The sequence below is a fragment of the Leopardus geoffroyi genome, chromosome B4 (assembly GCF_018350155.1).
Source record: "Leopardus geoffroyi isolate Oge1 chromosome B4, O.geoffroyi_Oge1_pat1.0, whole genome shotgun sequence".
Taxonomy (NCBI): Eukaryota; Metazoa; Chordata; class Mammalia; order Carnivora; family Felidae; genus Leopardus; species Leopardus geoffroyi.
Window position 1 is genome coordinate 97,557,225 of NC_059341.1, and position 19,583 is coordinate 97,576,807.

Sequence of the window (19,583 nt, forward strand, 5' to 3'; positions counted from 1 at the left end):
TGTGTACTGGGTCTCATCCTCTCTTGCCTACCTGAGGAGATTGCTTATGCAGTGCTGTCTCCTCTCTCCTGATGCATTAAATTTCCCTTCTCTAGTCAATTACTCTTATCTGCATAAAATGTTATATTTTATTCTTAATAAAAATCCCTTGACTTACATCCCCCCAGACTATTTCTTTATGTCTTTGCAGTATTTTAATGCAAAATCTCAATTCCTTGTCCTCTGTCTCCTTTAAAACTACTCTAATTATACTTTCATTTTTACTTCTTGGCTGAATTTTTCTTGTCAGGTCAAAAATTAACTCCACATTGAAAAATCCAATTAGCCTTCAACTTAGTTGACTTGCTTTCTCAAAAACATTTTATAGTGATGATCATTGTTCCCTTGAAACACTTCTTCATTTTGTTTCTTAGACGCCACATTCTTTTTAAATTTTGTTTGTTTGTTTGTTACTAACTCACTGGCCATTTCTCCCTTACCTTTTTGATGAACTCAATTACTTTTCTCAGACTCTCAATGTTGAAACACCCTAGGAACCATTCTTTGGCAACGTATAGATTTATATAGAGAGATTTATAATTTATGTAATATAATTGCATAGTTATATATTTATATTAAAGTAATTTTATTTTTAATATTTTATAGTATAAAATGTAAAAATGATGATTATATATTATAAATATGCAATATAAACATACTATATAATAAATATAAAATTATATACACATATAATATAAAATATGTAATATAAAGTAATGCATATATAATATAAAATATATTTTTTAATCTCTACTTACTTCTTGTGGGAGCCTGGGCTTCTAGGCCCAATCTCTCTTCTGAATGTTAGATTTCAGAAGTCAACTCTGTACTCTCTGCCTGGGATGATCTTCCCCAATTATCGACATGGCTTACTTCTTCATTCGCTTCGTGTCTATTTTCAAATGTCAATTTATTACAGAAATATTCCCTAATTTTCTTACATAAAATTTGAGAATCCATATCCTCCATCACTCTCCAACACCCTTACTCCGCTTTAGTTTTCTTCAGAGCAATAATCAGTAGTTGGCATGATAACATTAAGCTGCTTATTAACTGTTTCTTCTCTCTAGAATGTAAACCCCATGAAAGTTTTATTTGGTTTGTTCTCTGCATTATCTTAGTCCTTATAGCAGGGCCTGGCAGAGCAAGCACTCAATAATTGTGTGTTAATTTCCAAATAAATGAATCTTTAAATTTGCTATAGTGTGTCATTTTCCCCACCAATGTGCTTGTATACATATTCCCACTAGACTGTTTGAAAGATCCTGTTTCCTCAAGTCCTTATCTGTACTTGACATTATTAAACTCCCCAGTTTCTTGCTTGACTTAGGCTATGAAATGCTATCTTACTGTTTTAATTTGCATTTCTTTGTTTTTTAGTGAGATTAAATCTCTTTTGTGTATTTACTGCCCTTTGTGTTTCTTACATTTTGAATTTTCTGTATATATCCTTTGCCCATTTCCTTTCTTTCTTCCTTCCCTTCCCTTCCTCCTTCCCTTCCTCCGTTCTTCCTTTCTCCCTCCTTCCACCCTTCCTAACTTTGATTAATGATTTCTTTCTCTTTCTTTCTTTCTTTCTTTCTTTCTTTCTTTCTTTCTTTCTTCTTTTTCTTTATTTTTAAATGTTTATTTCTGAGACAGAGAGAGACAGAGCATGAGTGGGGGAGGGGCAGAGAGAGAGGGAGACACAGGATCCTAAGTAGGCTCCAGGCTCTGAGCTGTCAGCATAGACCTGTCAGCATAGAGCATAGAGCCAGCATAGAGCTGTCAGCATAGAGCTTGAACTCACAAACCATGAGATCATGACCTGAGCCCAAGTCTGTCGCTCAACCCACTGAGCCACCCAGGCACCCCCTTTCTTTCTTCTTTTAAGTTTTTATTTAAATTCCAGTTATTTAGCATAGAGTGTAATGTTAGTTTCAGGTATACAATAGAGTGATTCCACACTTCCATATATTACCTGGTGCTCATCACAAGTGCACTCCTTAATCCCTATCACCTATTTCCCCTATCCCCCCAACCACCTCCCCTCTGGTAACCATTAGTTTCTTCTCTATAGTTAAGAGTCTGTTTCTTGGTTTGCCTCCCCTCTCTCTTTTCCCCTTTGTTCACTTGTTTTGTTTCTTAAATTCTACATATGAGTGAAATCATATGGTATTTGTCTTTCTCTGAGTCTCTTATTTTGCGAAGTATAATACTCTCTAGCTCCATACACATCATTGCAAATGGCAAGATTTCATTCTTTTTATGGCTGAGTGATATTCCAGTGTGTGTGTGTGTGTGTGTGTGTGTGTGTGTGTGTGTGTTTATACACACCACATGTTCTTCATTTATAAATTGATAGACATTTTGGCTATTTCCATACTTTGGTTACTGTAAATAATGCTGCTAAAAACATCAGGGTGCATGTATACCTTTGAATTATTATTTTTGTATGGGTAAATACTTTGTAGTGCAATTGCTGGATCATAGCAAACGGTGTTGGGACAAGTGGATAATAATATACAAAAGAATAAAACTGGACCACTTTCTTATACCGTACACAAAAAATAAATTCAAAATGGACCTAAATGTGAGACCTGAAACCATAAAAATCCTAGAGGAGAACACAGGCAGTAACCTCCTTGACATTGGTCATAACAACTAATTTCTAGATATGTCTCCTGAGGCAAGGGAAACAAAAGCAAAAATAAACTGTTGGGAGTTCATCCTTTGCCAATTTTCCAATGAGGTCTTTGTTTTTAAGTTTGTCTAAATATTTTTTAAATGTTTATTTATTTTTAAGAGAGAGAGATAGAGCACAAGTGGGGGAGACGCAGAAAGAGAGGAAGACACAGAATCCAAAGCAGGCCCTAGGCTCTGAGCTGTCAGCACAGAGCCCAACGTGGGGCTCAAACTCACCAGCTGTGAGATCATGACCCGAACCGAAGTCAGACGCTTAACCAACTGGGCACCCAGGCTCCCCTAAGTTTGTTTTCTTATTTATTTAATCATTGATTAATGAGAGTCTTTTTTTAATATTCTGGATGCTAATTTTTTGTTGCTAGTAAGACTGTAATTTATCTTTTAATATATGATGTCTTTTGTCATGCTGATGTTTTTAACTCCGTTGTAGTCTCTTTGTCCATTTTCTCTATTATGCTCCATGCTTTTGATTTATTGAGGTATCCTTCTTCAATGTAAATCCCTGAAGACATGCTTTGATATTTTTTCCTAATTTTTAATTTTTTTTTCATTTTACATGAAGTTCTTTAATCGATAGAGATATTTTCTGTTGTTTCCTTTGTGTGTCATGATGTAAATGTAATTGCATTTTTGTTTAGATAATCAGTCTTTTCAGTGCTATTTATGAATTCCTTGTGCTAGTTCCACTCTTCTGTAATACCAGCTCTGTCTGCTATCACCAGTATACACACTGGTGCCTCTGCAGCCCTTTGATTTGGTCCCTGATCTATACGTGTATCCCTGCATCAACACCTCTGCCTTCAGTCTAACTATTCGAGCTTTTTAGGTTTGCTATCAGGTATGATGATTCACCCTGTCTTAAGCTCTTTTAAGATTGCTACTGTTAACTATGACAATCCGTATGAATTTTCAGATGAAGGTAGTTTCTGGGGAAAAAATCTTTGAAAATTTATAGATTAATTTTGACATTTCTATAATAATGACTCTTTCTAACTTTATAAGGGATCTATAGTTCTTCATTGTTAGTTTTTTGTGTCAGTTGTATAATTGTTCCCATGAAAACACTGAGTAAGTTTTAATTTCTTCACATAATATTTGGTTTTGTTGTGTTTGTTTATTTTGCTTTTGAGAATATCTATATAATTAATTATTTAAATTAGTTTTTACTAATATGTATCAACTCTCTTGATTTTTTTTAATATAAAATTTATTGTCAAATTGGTTTCCATACAACACCCAGTGCTCATCCCAACAGGTGCCCTCCTCAATGCCCAGCACCCACTTTCCCCTTATGTACTGATCTGTGTCAGGCAACCTTGCTGCACTCTTTATTGATTTTATAGAATAATTCTAATGCATTTATTTGGATTTTCACATCAACTCTGAATAATACTAATTTGTTGCTTTACTGCTATCTTTGGTTCATATTTCTGTTGTTTATTTACTTGTTCTATTGTACTGTTGCACACAGTTATTAATAGAGGCTATTTTTGTCTCACTGCCATCTTATGGGAAATGCATATAATGTTTCAACATTCAGTATATATTTATTAAATGTGTATTTATTTATTTTGAGAGAAAGTGTGACCAGGGGAGGGACAGAAAGAGAAGGAGAAAGAGAATCCCAAGCAGGCTCCTCACTGTTAGTACAGAGCCGGACCTGGGGTCAATCCCAGGAACCATGATATCATGACCTGAGCCAAAATCAAGAGTCAGACGTTTAACCAAGTGAGCCACCCAGGTGCCTACGGTACATTTTTTAAAAAATGCTCTTTAACGGGGCGCCTGGGTGGCTCAGTCGGTTAAGTGTCCGACTTCAGCTCAGGTCACGATCTCGAGGTCCACGAGTTCGAGCCCCGCGTCGGGCTCTGGGCTGATGGCTCAGAGCCTGGAGCCTGCTTCCAATTCTGTGCCTCTCTCTCTCTCTGCCCCTCCCCCGTTCATGCTCTGTCTCTCTCTGTCTCAAAAATAAATAAACGTTAAAAAAATAAATAAAAAAAATGCTCTTTAACATGTTAATTCATTCCCTTTTCTTCCTAGTTTACTAAAGTATATTATTTTGAATGAATGCTAAGTTATAGCAAATGTTTTTCTCACATATATTGAGATCATTGTATAGTTTATCTCTTTTAGTCCATTAATGTGATGAATTATGTTCACAGAATATTTGTTATTAAACTATTATTGAGGGGAGGAGGGAAGATGGCGGCGTAGGAGGACGCTGGGCTCACCGCGCGTCCTGCTGATCACTTAGATTCCACCTACACCTGCCTAAATAACCCAGAAAACCGCCAGAGGATTAGCAGAATGGAGTCGCCGGAGCCAAGTGCAGACGAGAGGCCCACGGAAGAGGGTAGGAAGGGCGGCAAGGCGGTGCACGCTCCACGGACTGGCGGGAGGGAGCCGGGGCGGAGGGGCGGCTCGCCGGCCAAGCAGAGCCCCCGAGTCGGGCTGGCAAAAGCGGAGGGGCCTGACGGACTGTGTTCCGACAGCAAGCGCGACTTAGCGTCTGGGAGGTCATAAGTTAACAGCTCTGCTCGGAAAGCGGGAAGGCTGGAGGACAAAGGGAGGGAGAGCTGCTGAGCCCCCGGACGACAGAGCTCAGTTTGGTGGGGAACAAAGGCGCTCGCCAGCGCCATCTCCCCCGCCCATCCCCCAGCCAAAATCCCAAAGAGAACCAGTTCCTGCCAGGGAACTTCCTCGCTCCGCGCAAACACCCAACTCTGTGCTTCTGTGGAGGAGCCAAACCTCCGGCAGCGGATCTGACTCCCTCCCGCTGCCACAGGGCCCCTCCTGAAGTGGATCACCTAAGGAGAAGCGAGCTAAGCCTGCCCCTCCTGCCCCTGTGCACCTTGCCTACCCACCCCAGATAATATGCCAGATCCCCAGCATTACAAGCCTGGCAGTGTGCAAGTAGCCCAGACAGGCCACGCCACCCCACAGTGAATCCCGCCCCTAGGAGAAGGGAAGAGAAGGCACACACCAGTCTGACTGTGGCCCCAGCGGTGGGCTGGGGGCAGACATCAGGACTGACTGCGGCCCCGCCCACCAACTCCAGTTATACACCACAGCACAGGGGAAGTGCCCTGCAGGTCCTCACCACGCCAGGGACTATCCAAAATGACCAAGCGGAAGAATTCCCCTCAGAAGAACCTCCAGGAAATAACAACAGCTAATGAGCTGATTAAAAAGGATTTAAATAATATAACAGAAAGTGAATTTAGAATAATAGTCATAAAATTAATCGCTGGGCTTGAAAACAGTATAGAGGACAGCAGAGAATCTCTTGCTACAGAGATCAAGGGACTAAGGAACAGTCACGAGGAGCTGAAAAACGCTTTAAATGAAATGCAAAACAAAATGGAAACCACCACGGCTCGGATTGAAGAGGCAGAGGAGAGAATAGGTGAACTAGAAGATAAAGTTATGGAAAAAGAGGAAGCTGAGAAAAAGAGAGATAAAAAAATCCAGGAGTATGAGGGGAAAATTAGAGAACTAAGTGATACGCTAAAAAGAAATAATATACGCATAATTGGTATCCCAGAGGAGGAAGAGAGAGGGAAAGGTGCTGAAGGGGTACTTGAAGAAATAATAGCTGAGAACTTCCCTGATCTGGGGAAGGAAAAAGGCATTGAAATCCAAGAGGCACAGAGAACTCCCTTCAGACGTAACTTGAATCGATCTTCTGCACGACATATCATAGTGAAACTGGCAAAATACAAGGATAAAGAGAAAATTCTGAAAGCAGCAAGGGGTAAACGTGCCCTCACATATAAAGGGAGACCTATAAGACTCGTGACTGATCTCTCTTTTGAAACTTGGCAGGCCAGAAAGAATTGGCACGAGATTTTCAGTGTGCTAGACAGAAAAAATATGCAGCCGAGAATCCTTTATCCAGCAAGTCTGTCATTTAGAATAGAAGGAGAGATAAAGGTCTTCCCAAACAAACAAAAACTGAAGGAATTTGTCACCACTAAACCAGCCCTACAAGAGATCCTAAGGGGGACCCTGTGAGACAAAGTACCAGAGACAACACTACAAGCATAAAACATACAGACCTCACAATGACTCTAAACCCGTATCTTTCTATAATAACACTGAATGTAAATGGATTAAATGCGCCAACCAAAAGACATAGGGTATCAGAATGGATAAAAAAACAAGACCCATCTATTTGCTGTCTACAAGAGACTCATTTTAGACCTGAGGACACCTTTAGATTGAGAGTGAGGGGATGGAGAACTATTTATCATGCTACTGGAAGCCAAAAGAAAGCTGGAGTAGCCATACTTATATCAGACAAACTAGACTTTAAATTAAAGGCTGTAACAAGAGATGAAGAAGGACATTATATAATAGTTACAGGGTCTATCCATCAGGAAGAGCTAACAATTATAAATGTCTATGCGCCGAATCCCGGAGCCCCCAAATATATAAAACAACTACTCATAAACATAAGCAACCTTATTGATAAGAATGTGGTAATTGCAGGGGACTTTAACACCCCACTTACAGAAATGGATAGATCATCTAGACACGGTCAATAAAGAAACAAGGGCCCTGAATGAGACATTGGATCAGATGGACTTGACAGATATATTTAGAACTCTGCATCCCAAAGCAACAGAATATACTTTCTTCTCGAGTGCACATGGAACATTCTCCAAGATAGATCATATACTGGGTCACAAAACAGCCCTTCATAAGTTTACCAGAATTGAAATTATACCATGCATACTTTCAGACCACAATGCTATCAAGCTTGAAATCAACCACAGAAAAACGTCTGGAAAACCTCCAAAAGCATGGAGGTTAAAGAACACCCTACTAACGAATGAGTGGGTCAACCAGGCAATTAGAGAAGAAATTAAAAAATATACGGAAACAAACGAAAATGAAAATACAACAATCCAAACGCTTTGGGACGCAGCGAAGGCAGTCCTGAGAGGAAAATACATTGCAATCCAGGCCTATCTCAAGAAACAAGAAAAATCCCAAATACAAAATCTAACAGCACACCTAAAGGAAATAGAAGCAGAACAGCAAAGACACCCCAAACCCAGCAGAAGAAGAGAAACAATAAAGATCAGAGCAGAAATAAACAATATAGAGTCTAAAAAAACTGTAGAGCAGATCAACGAAACCAAGAGTTGGTTTTTTGAAAAAATAAACAAAATTGACAAACCTCTAGCCAGGCTTCTCAAAAAGAAAAGGGAGATGACCCAAATAGATAAAATCATGAATGAAAATGGAATTATTACAACCAATCCCTCAGAGATACAAACAATTATCAGGGAATACTATGAAAAATTATATGCCAACAAACTGGACAACCTGGAAGAAATGGACAAATTCCTGAACACCCACACTCTTCCAAAACTCAATCAGGAGGAAATAGAAAGCTTGAACAGACCCATAACCAGTGAAGAAATTGAATCGGTTATCAAAAATCTCCCAACAAATAAGAGTCCAGGACCAGATGGCTTCCCAGGGGAGTTCTACCAGACGTTTAAAGCAGAGATAATACCTATCCTTCTCAAGCTATTCCAAGAAATAGAAAGGGAAGGAAAACTTCCAGACTCATTCTATGAAGCCAGTATTACTTTGATTCCTAAACCAGACAGAGACCCAGTAAAAAAAGAGAACTACCGGCCAATATCCCTGATGAATATGGATGCAAAAATTCTCAATAAGATACTAGCAAATCGAATTCAACTGCATATAAAAAGAATTATTCACCATGATCAAGAGGGATTCATTCCTGGGATGCAGGGCTGGTTCAACATTCGCAAATCAATCAACGTGATACATCACATTAACAAAAAAAAAGAGAAGAACCATATGATCCTGTCAATCGATGCAGAAAAGGCCTTTGACAAAATCCAGCACCCTTTCTTAATAAAAACCCTTGAGAGAGTCGGGATAGAAGGAACATACTTAAAGATCATAAAAGCCATTTGTGAAAAACCCACAGCTAACATCATCCTCAACGGGGAAAAACTGAGAGCTTTTTCCCTGAGATCAGGAACACGACAGGGATGCCCACTCTCACCGCTGTTGTTTAACATAGTGCTGGAAGTTCTAGCATCAGCAATCAGACAACAAAAGGAAATCAAAGGCATCAAAATTGGCAAAGATGAAGTCAAGCTTTTGCTTTTTGCAGATGACATGATATCATACATGGAAAATCCGATAGACTCCACCAAAAGTCTGCTAGAATTGATACATGAATTCAGCAAAGTTGCAGGATACAAACTCAATGTACAGAAATCAGTTGCATTCTTATACACTAACAATGAAGCAACAGAAAGACAAATAAAGAAACTGATCCCATTCACAATTGCACCAAGAAGCATAAAATACCTAGGAATAAATCTAACCAAAGATGTAAAGGATATGTATGCTGAAAACTATAGAAAGCTTATGAAGGTAATTGAAGAAGATTTAAAGAAATGGAAAGACATTCCCTGCTCATGGATTGGAAAAATAAATATTGTCAAAATGTCAATACTACCCAAAGCTATCTACACATTCAATACAATCCCAATCAAAATTGCACCAGCATTCTTCTCGAAACTAGAACAAGCAATCCTAAAATTCATATGGAACCACAAAAGGCCCCGAATAGCCAAAGTAATTTTGAAGAAGAAGACCAAAGCAGGAGGCATCACAATCCCAGACTTTAGCCTCTACTACAAAGCTGTCATCATCAAGACAGCATGGTATTGGCACAAAAACAGACACATAGACCAATGGAATAGAATAGAAACCCCAGAACTAGACCCACAAACGTATGGCCAACTCATCTTTGACAAAGCAGGAAAGAACATCCAATGGAAAAAAGACAGCCTCTTTAACAAATGGTGCTGGCAGAACTGGACAGCAACATGCAGAAGATTGAAACTAGACCACTTTCTCACACCGTTCACAAAAATAAACTCAAAATGGATAAAGGACCTGAATGTGAGACAGGAAACCATCAAAACCTTAGAGGAGAAAGCAGGAAAAGACCTCTCTGACCTCAGCCGTAGCAATCTCTTACTCGACACATCCCCAAAGGCAAGGGAATTAAAAGCAAAAGTGAATTACTGGGACCTTATGAAGATAAAAAGCTTCTGCACAGCAAAGGAAACAACCAACAAAACTAAAAGGCAACCAACGGAATGGGAAAAGATATTTGCAAATGACATATCGGACAAAGGGCTAGTATCTAAAATCTATAAAGAGCTCACCAAACTCCACACCCGAAAAACAAATAACCCAGTGAAGAAATGGGCAGAAAACATGAATAGACACTTCTCTAAAGAAGACATCTGGATGGCCAACAGGCACATGAAAAGATGTTCAGCGTCACTCCTTATCAGGGAAATACAAATCAAAACCACACTCAGGTATCACCTCACGCCAGTCAGAGTGGCCAAAATGAACAAATCAGGAGACTATAGATGCTGGAGAGGATGTGGAGAAACGGGAACCCTCTTGCACTGTTGGTGGGAATGCAAATTGGTGCAGCCGCTCTGGAAAGCAGTGTGGAGGTTCCTCAGAAAATTAAAAATAGACCTACCCTATGACCCAGCAATAGCACTGCTAGGAATTTATCCAAGGGATACAGGAGTACTGATGCATAGGGGCACTTGTACCCCAATGTTCATAGCAGCACTCTCAACAATAGCCAAATTATGGAAAGAGCCTAAATGTCCATCAACTGATGAATGGATAAAGAAATTGTGGTTCATATACACAATGGAATACTACGTGGCAATGAGAAAAAATGAAATATGGCCTTTTGTAGCAACGTGGATGGAACTGGAGAGTGTGATGCTAAGTGAAATAAGCCGTACAGAGAAAGACGATACCATATGGTTTCACTCTTATGTGGATCCTGAGAAACTTAACAGGAACCCATGGGGGAGGGGGAGGAAAAAAGAAAAAAAAAAAAAAGAGGTTAGAGTGGGAGAGAGCCAAAGCATAAGAGACTGTTAAAAACTGAGAACAATCTGAAGGTTGATGGGGGGTGGGAGGGAGGAGAGGGTGGGTGATGGGTATTGAGGAGGGCACCTTTTGGGATGAGCACTGGGTGTTGTATGGAAACCAATTTGACAATAAATTTCATATAATAAAAAAAAAAACTATTATTGAATTTCTGGGGTAAACTCAACTTTTTATGCATTTAATATACATTATGTGTATATATAAGTTTTGTATTATAGAATAATATATATTAAGTTACATTTATATATTATTATATGTAATATGTAAGTGGGATTTATCACAGAATTTACATATATATATATATATATCCATACATGATCAAAAATGAGATTAGACTATCATTTACTTTGTCCAGTTTACATATCAGCTACACAAGCATCATAAAAAAATACAAAGGTTTTACCCTTTTTTATTTTCTTATAGTAATTTGTATAAGACAAGAGTAACATATTGGAAAATTTCCCTTAAATTTACGTTGCTTATAAAACTACCTGGCATGTATTTGTGTGTGTGTGTGTGGGGGGGTGTAGTTTCCTTATTTTTATTTTTTTTCCAGTGATTAGTATTTTTTACTTCTTGAGTCATTTTTGACAACTTTGTAGTTTCATAGAAAATTCTTTTTATCTAAGTTCTCATATTTATTAGCATAAATTACCACAGTATTCTCTCACTATTTGTAATTTTTAATTTTTTCAGTAGTTATGTGTCCATTTTTCTTTCTAATATTGTTCATTTGATATTGTTTCTTCTTTTTCCCCCTGATCAAATTTTTCAGAACTTAACTATTAGTATTTTTATAGATCTGATACATTTTATTTTTCATCTTTTCAACCATTTATTTATTTTCTATTTTGTTAATTGCTGCTCTTATGTTGTATCCTTCCATGAACATTCATTTGAATTTACAGTATTGCTATGTTTCAAATTTATTTAATTGAAAGCTTTCAATGAATTGCTATTTCTGACACCATTGAAAGCTCCCTGTTTTCTTGGTCTCTGGATCTGTGGTCCTCATTTTTGGTTTCCTACTGACTTAAATATAGATTGCACTGTTTGCATGTCATTGCCTGAGAATACAAAACATTAAAAGTTCTTAGTGTAGGGGAGATCCCGAATTTCATAACAGGGAAGACTGAGACCTGTGTATTGGCTACGAGCTCATGGTTTGGATTACTGATTTGAAAATAGCAAGTAGCTGGTGGATACCACTCTTAGCTAGGAATATCTTTCCTGGCAATGGAAAAGATATGACATTGACAGCTAACAGGTGTGCCAGTAATAAGTTTCACTGACATGACCTGCCTCTAGTTGTAGAAAGAAGAAATAGTCATATGAAACAGTGAGTGATGTAAAATAATTTGATAAATTGTGTAGTTAGGCTTAAAGGGCTTATGACTGCCATGGAGAGAAAAGAGTTGAGGGCTTACATATGTGGAAAGTATTCTAGGACAGTATGGACTTTCCCTGTGTTTTTGAATAATGGATAGCGCTTACAATATAAGATTGAAAAGGAATATTATTGCTATGGAGGTAAGTAGTATGATTAAAACATAAAGGTATAAGGTATGGTCGTAGGATAATGAAAAGATCAGCTTAACTAGAGTAGAAGTTGGATATTTGGTCATGTGGGGAAAAAGTGTTGGTAGGTAATGGTGAGTTTCATTGTGTATGGTCTTGATTCACCGCTGTCAGAAATTTGTTAAAAAGAAAAGAGTTTGAGGGCAAGGAGCTAACAAAAATGATGGTAATGGTGAGGAAAATAACTATGTACTTCTGTTGAAACATATTATATGGCAAACACTGTTTCACGTACTTCCCATAAATGATTCAAATGAATACTTAGAAAAATCTTGAGGTGACTGTAATCTTCATCATCATCATCATCATCATCATCATCATCATCATCAGTAGTGGTAGTCATTGTTATTGTTATATTTTAATGTAGGTACTGATAGAACTTATCTAACATGCCTAACCTCTTCCATCTAGTAGATGACAGAACTAGGACGTTTAGCAAACATGATTCCTAAGGAGTAATTATTAAAATTAGTCTGGGGGCACCTGGCTGGCTTAGTCAATTAAGTGTCCAGTTTCAGCTCAGGTCATGATCTTGTGGTCCATGGGTTTGAGCCCCGCGTTGGGCTCTGTGCTGATAGCTGAGAGTCTGGAGCCTGCTTCGGATTCTGTGTCTCCCTCTCTCTCTGCCAGTCCCCTGCTTGCACTCTGTCTCCCAATCTCTAAAAAATAAATAAATAAATAAATAAATATAAAATAATTAGTCTGATGTGGTCCATAGGATGGACTTGAGAGAGTAAGAAGTTTTCTGAGGTTGTCCTGGGAGGCTGTGGAATAATTCATCTGTGCAGTGATAGAGGCTTGGCCTCAGGAAGTAGTAAATCAGAGAGGATTTAAAGCTTCCAAGCATGGGTCTGGAGCAACAGGGTATTAATTCTGCTTTCTTATGTTGAATTAACTTTCTTTCCCTTTTATGTCCTTCTTTTATGGCCTGTCCATCCAGGCCAATGGGGACTTCTTAGCCAGAATTTCCTGTTAGAGGAGTACCCTATCTCAATGGAATGAACCCACCTTAATTCCACTGTTGTGCATAGTCGTCGGCTGGGAGTAAACTAAGGAAAGTGCTACTTTCATGATGGCAAATGCACAGGAGCAATAGGAGGAAATCTGAGCAGTACATTTTCACTGCTGCCACCTCCATGTATAGCATTTGATAAAAAATATCACTATTTTTAACTTTGCTAGTGTTTTCTTCTTACTCAACCTAACCTAGCTTTGTGACTTTTAGTCTATGCACATGTTCTGTTATGCTAGTCAGTTTATGTCTTCTAATTTATCCCCAATCCTGGGCATACTGGTCAACTATTTCACTATGTCTCATTGAATTAGATGTCCCTTCATCCTCTTTTGGGAATATCTACTGATTCCAATGTATGAATAACTCTAAGAATTATCTTTCTTTTTCTAAGTTCCTGCTGTATCTTGTGCTTCTGAAGAGTATCATGTAACTATTTTGATTTGGGGTCAAAATAATGTAAACCAAATTGGTTAAGGTTACTGATTTTGGAGTCGGATATAAGTGGATTTCTAATCCTAGCTCCATTACTTACTACCTGTGTTAATTTTCACAAGTCACACAACCTTTCAAGCCTCAATTTTCTGATCTGACAAATAATATAGTGATATTTTCCTTACAGTATTGTAATATGGCATGTAGAAGATGTTTAATGAATGAAAAGTACATTATTAATAATTTCAGCTGGAACTATGCATTTTCTTCACATTTCCACATTTTGATTCTCTATTACCTTTTCACTAGAGTTATTTCAAACCTAGTTTCACTCTTTCCAATCACATAATCTTTGGGCCACATCACCTACATTCCTGAGAAGTGATAAGCCATCAATTTTTCAGTATTTATTGACAACCTGTCTGCAGACCTATCCAGTCTCTGTCTCTACCAGAGACAGAAGGGAGATAAGGGAGATAGAATCTTTTTCTTTGCATAAGATATTCAATAATTAAAAAAACATAAGCAAACCTCATGTCAACATGCTTACTGCTTTTTCCTTCTTCCTTCTGTTTCCATTGTTTTTCAATCTGGCTTTCACACCAAGTCTACTTAAATAGCTCTCTCTCAAATATGACATACTATGGCCTTCTCTTAGCTCTATTTTTTTCCTTGAAATCTGAACCACTTATTCTTAAAACATGTCTTAAAACATGACACTACTTATACTTAATACTACTTCTGTTTTTTTATCACAATGTATCATCCTTTGCTCTTAATTCCATTTCTTTACTGATTTTCTCAACAGTTATTTATGGGATGCCTGTTACAGGCACTGAAGTGCAGATCGTTCGGGCTCTGTAGAGAGAATCTAAGATTATGTTTTCACTTTCCTTCACTACCACCTCAGACTTTTCTCTGAGCAATCTCACCCACTACAAATGCTAATTTAGGTCCTCAATCATAATCTGCCACTGAATTTCATTGCTACGGTCACATTTGCCTTCTGTTCTTCTGGTTCCCTACCTGTTCCTCAAACACCCCATGTTCTAAACAGATGTTACAATATTCACCTAACGCTTTCTTTTAAATTCTACATATCTGCTAATATCATCTTATAGTCACTAGGCTTTAAGGTTTAAAGTGATCTTTGTGGGGCACCTGGGTGGTTCAGTTGGTTAACCATCTGACTTTGGCTCAGGTCATGATCTTGTGGTTCTTGAGTTCGAGCCCCACATCGGGCTCTGTGCTGACAACTCGGAGCCTGCTTCAGATTCTGTGTTCTCCCTCTCTGCCTCTCCCCCACTCATGGTCTCTCTCTCTCTCTTTCTCTCTCTCATCTCTCAAAATTAAATAAAAAAATGTTTAAAAAAATAAAAAGAAACAAGATGATCTTTGTTCTAGTCCTTAAACCTATCTCTGGTTTGTCTTCATTGCTACAATTATTTGGTTCTTCTGCCTCTAGATATTTGACTTCTTTTTTGGAATATCATAGCTAAGTCAGTTGACACTTGAACAATGTAGGAATTAGGGGCACTGACACCCCATGCAAAAACCCACCTGTAACTTTGACTACTCCACAACTTAACTATTAATAGCCTACTGTTGACTGGAAACCTTACCAGTAAAATAAACAGTTGATTAGTACATATTTTTTATGTTGTATGTATTATATTCTGTATTTTTACAATAAAGTTAGACAGAATAATGTTATTAAAATCATAATGGAGATAAAATACATTTATAGTACTGTACTGTATTTACTGAAAACAATCTTCATGTAAGTAGATCTGTACAGTTTAAGACCATGTTGTTCAAGGGTCAACTTTTAAAACCACCTTTCTAAAATCCTTCCTTATCTTTTAACAGAAATCCAATTCCTTAGCCTTGATATTTGATATTCTCTAATGACTGCTTAAATGTTATAACCCATCAAATCTTCTGTTGCCTGGGTTTATGCCTTTGTTCCTCAGTAGCATCTTCCCTACTTGTGCTTCTCACTTTTACACCTACATGACCATGCAAAGCCATTCTTACCATACTATACTCTCTGTTTAACCTTGCTCCTGGAATCCCATCCATCCTTCAAGGTCCAACCCAAGCATCACTTTTTAAATTTTTTTAAATGTTTCTTTATTTTTGACAGAGAGAGAGACAGAACATGAGTGGAGGAAGGGCAGAGATAGAGGAAGACACAGAATCCGAAGCAGGCCCCAGGCTCTGAGCCGTCAGCATAGAGCCCGATGTGGGGCTCGAACTCACAGACCATGAGATCATGACTTGAGCCGAAGTCGGACATTCAACCGACTGAGCCACCCGGCCCCCCCCCCCCCAAGCATCACTTTTTAGATCCCCTTTGTCCTTCATCTCTCTAGATATTAGAATTTTTCCCTCTTCTGAAACAGAGTAAAATATTTTCTTTTGTCATTCATTGTATAATATGTTGTATCTTCTCATCTCACTTAGGAGGCTTTAAGGTCCTTGAACATAGAGACTTGTGGCATTCCTCTTTATATTCTGCAGGATACTGAGTACACTACCTTACTTAATAAAGCATATGTTAAAGGAATCCATTAGTTGAGAAGATCTCCCTCTCTTCCAAGGCGATTACTTATCACTAAAGTACACTGATAAAGTAATAAACTGTGTATCCTGGCTGAATACAAAGTAATTGCTATGCTTTTGCTAATTTCTCTTTCTCTCTCATCCATTTAAAATGTTAAGAGAACACCTTCTCTGAGCCAAGCACAGGGAACAGGGATACCAAATCATGAAGACACAGTCCTTTCTTTGGAGATGTTTAGTGTCTATTAGACTGATGTGCATACAGATGACTACAATGTGAAATGAAACACATTTTAGCTGAGAACTCATATGAAAAAAGTACTCTATATAGAAAAATTACTACCTAAGGAATGGGTTTATAAGCATGCTTTTTTAAAAAAAAATATTCTTTATAAAACCTTAAAAAAATTAGTTGCTTTCGTCCTTTTCCCTCTCTGGAACTTAGTATAGCAAATACAATAATGGGTTTTCATAGGCAAGTCTCAAAATTATAAAAATCTTGCAGAAATAGTGTATTTACTCCCCATAAAGCTACTTAGGCTGTCTAACATCCATTTTGTTTGATTGGGTCTAGAATTTTGAATCACAGGTGAATGTAAGTTACAATATTTCAAATGGTGTTTACTTGGTGAAAACAATGTTTACAGGCACCCCAAAAGGGGTTTGGTGTTTTCTTTTTTTTAGAAAAGGTTTGTGGTGAGTTATGCCTGCATTAAGAGGTGTGATCTTTGTTATAATCCATACCTAGTAGGTGCCCGGTATATGTTGGCTGAATGATAACAGTTGGAGATCCCATCTGTCTATGCAGTTTTCTATGATTTAGGGATTTTCAAAATTCAGCTTTGGAAAGAAAAGGCTAGTTAAATATAGAAGAGTGCATGCTACTCTGGAGAATTTTAAATGTTCAAGTGGGCAACACAGAGCATTTTCTAAAAGTTAACTAAATTACACAGTATAATAATAAAAGAAGTTCGGTGGTATTATATAACTTTTAAATATTGATTATATTTCTAGGTTTTATCTCCTGTTAGCACTCAACCCAGACAGGAAAACGGGTACATTCTTTATGATTAGAAAGAACTCTTTTGCCATTAGACCATGCTAAATTGATAGTTTTTATAGCCTGACAAGAGACCAAGTCATCATTACCTGGAGGGAAACACTTAAATCATCTGAGGATGGCTATTCTGTTCTGAAGGAGAGTTTGAGTTGACTGCTTGAGATTCTAACTCTCACTTCCCAGGTGGCAAGGGTTAGTTTTGCTGCGGAACTGACAGTTTCTACCCTCTGGGTGGGAAGATTAGATTGGGAAATGTATAGGAGGGGAGCTTGTCAAGGAAATTCAAGGAGCAGAGCTGATAAGTTCTAGAGGGAATTCTAACCTGGTCCTCTGATTGAATCATAAATGCTTATATTTTATGGACTTACACAAGTGTGCAGAAGATAAAGAGGAAAAAGCAGAAGAAAGAGCAAAGAGAAGAAGGTGTGGGAGGAAAATATATCAGAAGAGGCATAAAACTCTATGGCTTGTCCAGCTTATCATTTGTTGAGTTGTGAATAAAATACCAATTTTGAGAGCAATTTTGGTGATGACTGAAAATTTTTTTGAGACATTTCTTTAATGGTGATTCATGGAGCCTGACTATCGGATTGCATTAAAATTTCAGACTTTAGGAAATAACTTTTAACAAACAATAGAAATTCATTTTTATGTCTCTGGACTGGCTGCAACAGTTAAGTTCCAGGCAAGATAAAAATCCATGTGTGATTCTTATGATTCTCTTCTAAAAAAGAAACAACTAGTAAAGAAATGAATTGTCGGAGCGTGTGAATTTCTAATGTGTATGAAGTGGGATATGTAGTCATAAGGGGTTTTTCCCCCTAAAACCAGCCTATTATTTATATTTATACTTTTGCTGCTTATAATCCATTGCTCCATAGTTAAAAAATTGGGTGCAGTTTGAAATATCTTCTTGAAGGCTTATTTATATTTCATATACAAATTTGTGTTTCTCCAGGCTTGATCATCATTTGGAATGTTTCATATTGGTTATATGTCTACCCTTTTGTAATGATAACATTATAGGTGAAATAGACTCTTAAACCAGTATTTTCTTCTATTATTCTAAATATTTATATTGATCACATGTTTTATGTGAACATATGGCTACATCCAGCCTCTAAACAAAGCATTCAGGAAATAAAAACAATTACCCCGGTATAATACAGGTAGCTGACACTCATATCACAGTTACCGTTCCTCAGACTCAGTTTGCCTTACATATATCAATTCACGTAAGCTTCAGAACAGTTACATTAAATAAGGACTATTATTGCCTACACGTTACAAGTGAGAAAAGTGAGAAACAGAGAGGTTAAAAAATTTTCCTAAGTAAACGTGGCGAGAGTCAGAGACAGGATTTGAATCCAAGCAGTCTGAATACTTGGTACTCCCTACTCTCCACTTCTACAGCTCAACTTTTAGTTGAGCCAGGGGTAGATGCGGAGCTATGTTACTGCAAAGCTATATTTTAATACGATTATTTATTGATGTGGGTATCCCTCCCTTACTAGATTATGAGCTTGTAAGAACAAGAACTATGTTTTATTAACTTTGTCATATACAGTGCTCAATAAAATTTTTATTACTCCTGAATTACAGCTTATTATTGCCTTGAGATACTCTGTCCAGAAGACTGTACAAGAGAAGTCACTGGTTTTATAACCACAGAACTTTTAGATCTGCAAAACAAAATATTTAATTGTTATCTGTAAGTGGGGCACTGTATCCATGATTCTTTCGTTTGTTTTCTATTTCTAAGAGTATAATAGCATGAATGAAATAGACTTTTTGATTAATATAGGATAATTTTAGAGTCATTTTACTTGATTGACATTTTTTCTCTTCTTTTCTCTTTCTCTCTCTCTCCTTTTAATACTCTTTCCTACAGGGTGCTGCTCTAATTAGAATGCTGGCTAATTTTATGGGCCATTCTGTATTTCAGAGGGGTTTGCAAGTGAGTAAAATGCTTTCTATTTTGTCTTACATTTTCCTTGTCAATATATTTATTTTAAAGATATTTCACAGTTTGGGAAATTGCCAATAGAAAATCGCCAAATTTGATGGAAAACTTGAAGATGAGTAAGGTGAACAATGTCCTTCCATATGACAAATGAAAGTGGTAGATAGGATTCTCACTGTATCAACTGGGAAAACTTTGAACTACTGTGCAATTTAGATCTGTTTAATATGCATTTTTAAGTTGAAATATTTTTC

At 37.5% G+C, this 19,583-nt stretch overlaps 1 protein-coding gene across 1 annotated transcript in view; it reads left to right on the forward strand.

Annotated features, from left to right (window-relative positions):
• The window catches only part of TRHDE (thyrotropin releasing hormone degrading enzyme), a 391,992-nt gene that overhangs the window by 258,117 nt on the left and 114,292 nt on the right, over positions 1-19,583 (forward strand). Inside the window, exon 7 of the mRNA XM_045466621.1 lies at positions 19,258-19,323. Within this exon, the coding sequence (XP_045322577.1) occupies positions 19,258-19,323 (66 nt within the window). The remainder of the gene's footprint in view (positions 1-19,257; positions 19,324-19,583) is intronic.